At 52.1% G+C, this 3,774-nt stretch overlaps 1 protein-coding gene across 1 annotated transcript in view; it reads left to right on the top strand.

Annotated features, from left to right (window-relative positions):
* LOC102040635 (5-hydroxytryptamine receptor 7-like) overlaps nt 1-3,774 on the top strand; it is an 11,854-nt gene that overhangs the window by 1,794 nt on the left and 6,286 nt on the right. The window contains exon 3 of the mRNA XM_005429443.2: nt 1-431. This exon is cut by the window's left edge and continues 12 nt beyond it. Within this exon, the coding sequence (XP_005429500.1) occupies nt 1-431 (431 nt within the window). The remainder of the gene's footprint in view (nt 432-3,774) is intronic.

Here is a 3,774-nt window from a genome sequence, read left to right as displayed (position 1 = left end):
CGGGAAGCGCTCCCGAATCCATTCATGACTGAGGAACCTCCCGCCCCAGCCGAGCCCGAGCTGCCGCCCTCCAACCTCACCAACAACGGCACCGACTGCGGCGAGGAGATCCTGCTCTATGGGGACACCGAGAAGGTCGTCATCGGGGCCGTGCTCTCCATCATCATCCTCACCACCATCGCCGGCAACGGGCTGGTCATCATCTCCGTGTGCATCGTCAAGAAGCTCCGGCAGCCCTCCAACTACCTGGTGGTGTCCCTGGCCGCCGCCGACCTGTCGGTGGCCTTTGCTGTCATGCCCTTTGTCACCATCACGGACCTGGTGGGGGGAGAGTGGCTCTTTGGGAAGGTGTTCTGCAACGTCTTCATCGCCATGGACGTGATGTGCTGCACCGCCTCCATCATGACCTTGTGCATCATCAGCGTGGACAGGTGAGGCAGGGGTGGGTTGGTGCCCTGTGCTCAGGTGGGATCTGGTATCTGGGGTGTTGGGAGCTGCTAGGATGGTGTTCCTGCTTGGATCAGTGCTCCTGGAGGTGTTTTTTGCAGGTGATGAGGGTTTTCTGTGGGAGTTCAGTGCTCCCTTTGGAAGAGCTGGGCTCAGGGTGTTTTCTCAAGTTGCTTCCCTAAGTTACTTCCTTAGTCTTCCCCCTTTTGGCAGCTGCTTCTCATTGTTCCTGAGGAACAGCACCTGACCTCCTTCATGGAAGGTGCCTGGGCCATGAAACCATTCAAGAAATTAAAAAAAAAAAAAAACAAACCCAGATGCACTTTGGAAATCCAGGCTCCAGGGCTTCTGCAGCCAATCCTGTGGGATTTTGTGCTGCTCCCTGGACTCATGCCTTGGCTAAGACTGTCAGCATCTCCCCACACCCCATCCCAAGATCCCAAACCCCCCAGTTTAGCTCAGTGAGCGCATTTGTGAGGATTTTTCAGCTTCACCTCCCACACCTGGAGCTGGGAGGGAAAGGCTGAGCCTGCCTGGCAGAGTGGCCGGGCTTGGCCAAGTCAGCACCTTGGTGGCTCTAATTTTAGCAGCTGCGTCAGCGGGGCCATGGCGCTGCCGAGCCGGGGGCCGGGGCTGACGTGCGCTGCCTGCTCGGGGGTCGCTCTGGGCTGAGCTGGCTCTGCTGGGCTGGGATGGGCTGCTCAGGGTGCAGCAGCTCAGGGAAGGGACACATCCCACAGCTGAGATGTGCTCTCTCAGCTGTGCCACCTCCCCGGTCACCTCTGCAGGTGTGACAGTGGGTGACAAAGCAGAAAGGACAGAGAGGATCCTGCTGCTGCTTGACATCCCCCCCAGGCAAGCCAGCAGTGAGTCCTGCTCCAAAGCCTTCATCCCCACCAGGCACTGCTCCCCTGGGAGCTGCAGATCCACAGCCCTGGGCAGCTCAGAGCTGCTGGCAGACAGAAAAACCCTGCCAGGCCACGGGCAGGGTTCAGCTCTTCTGCTGAATTTGCTTTATTTTAATAATTTTCCTGTTGGGGAAAAAAAAAAAGCAGGTGTGCTCAGAGCTGGCAGGAGCCTGACTCTGTGAGAGGGAAGGGATGGAATGCAGGAATTAAATAGGAATGAAGTGTGTCAGTGCTTCCTCCCGGTGGGTGAGGAACAGGGAAGTGGCTACACACTAACCAGACTGGCTTTGCTTGAAATGTTCCTTTTCCTTTTCCTTTTCCTTTTCCTTTTCCTTTTCCTTTTCCTTTTCCTTTTCCTTTTCTCCTTTCTTTTCCTTTTGCCTTGCCTCCCCTTTCTCCTTTCCCCTTTCCCCTTTCCCCTTTCCTACTTTTCCCTTTACCCTTTTTCCTTTTTCTCTTTTTCCCTTTCCCCTTCCATTTCTCCTTGGCCAAGCATGTCAACAACTCTCCCCACCCCATCCCAATTCCCCAAAAACCCATTACACGCAATCCTTTCTCCTTTCCTTTTCCTTTCCTCCTTCTTCCCTTCCCTATTTTTCCTTTTCCCCTTCTCTTCCCATTTCCTTCCCCTCCTTTCCCAACCAACCAATCCCATCCCTTGGAGCAAGACTTTTCCAAACACACACACAAATAGGAGAGATCTTTCCCCAAAAAATCCTTGCCATGGATTCCACTCCTCCACCACATCTCCAGGGAGCAGATCCATACCCAAGGACACCATCCTGAGTTTGATGTCACTTTGCCTTTCCTGGGAAGGAGGGAGGGAAAAGCTGTGTCCCAAGAGGTTGTCAAAGAGCCTGAATTTTCTGGCCCTCATGTGTTGGCACAGGAACTGCACCGTGATCAGTTTGCTCCCAGAATTTCATCCTCACCACGCCACAGGCCTGGTGGGGAAGTTGAATGGTTGCAGGGCAGCTGCCTGGGATATTTCCAGCTGGGAAAGGAGAAAACCAGCGAGGATTGAGCAGAGGGAAGGGACTGGACCATCCCCCCAGCTGTGCCCACCCAGATCTGAGTGGGAGGAAGGACAAGTGCAAGTGGAGGGGGCTTGTAGGGTCAGTCTGTGCTGGGGCTTGAGGAGGGAATGGGAATTATTGGCATGTCCTCTGGTGCATATCAGAGGAGGAAGGGACTCAAGGATGTCCTGGAATGGGCTGGGAGTTGTGTGAACCATCCCAGGGCAGTGTCTCAAGCATCCTGTGCAGCATCACTGCTCCACATCCACCCAGCATCCTCAGGCAGTGCTTGGAGGTGGACTGAGGATCCAGGATCATGCCTGGATCTCCACTTCCCCTCTGAGCCTGGGACAGGCAGGATTTTTCATCTGACTCTTGATGGAAACATCTCTAAAAGCACAGTTCTCAATTTCTATGCTGATACAACCAAAAACAAAAGCACAAGGAGAGTTGAGCTTGCAGAATGCCTGAAAAACCTGCTCCAAAAGAGATTAAATTGTTATCTCAGCGAGGCACAACCCAAACCTCCCCCAGTGATGGGGACCAGCTCTTCCTCCTGCCCTGTGAGGAAGAAGATGAAAAGCCCTGGTATTTCTCAGAAATAGAAATATTTCCTCTGTTCTGTCCTGAATCCAACTTGGTCAGCACTGTCAGGCCTGTCGCTGCCAAGGAGGAGACCCTGCTTTTATTGATGGCTGAAGTGTCCTCAATATTTTGCTTAGCTTAGATGGAAAAGCTACTTGGTTTGCCCAGGATGATGAGGACTATTAAAATGTAGGCTGCTGTTATTGATTATTAATGCTGAGGGCTTCCTAAAAGCCTCTCGATTGAAGCTGGTAGAACTAATCTTGTCTGAAGCGAGATTTGATTGATTTCCTTTGAAATCAGAAAAGAAAAATGCTGGAAACATCCATCTTGCTCTTATATTTTCCTTATGTAAAAGCCTGCCAATGTTGCAGATTTTTTAATGTCACAAACCAAAAACAAACCACCAACAAAAAAAAAAATCCCCTCTTTTGGCTGCTCAGCTTTGATGAAACTCTCCATAAAAATGCCAAGAAGCTGACAAAAGGAGCTCCCCAAAGCCCACACATCACTTCTGGCATCCCTGGTGGAGAAAAAACTCCCCATCCATTCCCCAGGCAGCTCTGCTGGGGCTCTCCCCTTTCCCTGGCAAGTATTTTCCACCCAAAATCAGATTATATGCTCCAAATTGGGGTCACCCTCAGTAAAAGGATGCCTCCCCAAAGTCAGCAGGATGAAAACTGCACAGCATTTTTCTGGATTGCCTTTCCCATGTCATTCATCCAAAGGTTGCCCAGGCTGGGTAGATCCCTGCTCTGTATGTGGGAGGCTCCACCAGCTCTTACTTAGGGCACTTCAGCAGCCTCCAGCTGCCTTTT

The sequence above is a fragment of the Geospiza fortis genome, unplaced genomic scaffold (genome assembly GCF_000277835.1).
Source record: "Geospiza fortis unplaced genomic scaffold, GeoFor_1.0 scaffold62, whole genome shotgun sequence".
In the NCBI taxonomy this organism is placed as follows: Eukaryota; Metazoa; Chordata; class Aves; order Passeriformes; family Thraupidae; genus Geospiza; species Geospiza fortis.
This window is presented reverse-complemented; position numbering and strand designations above follow the sequence as displayed.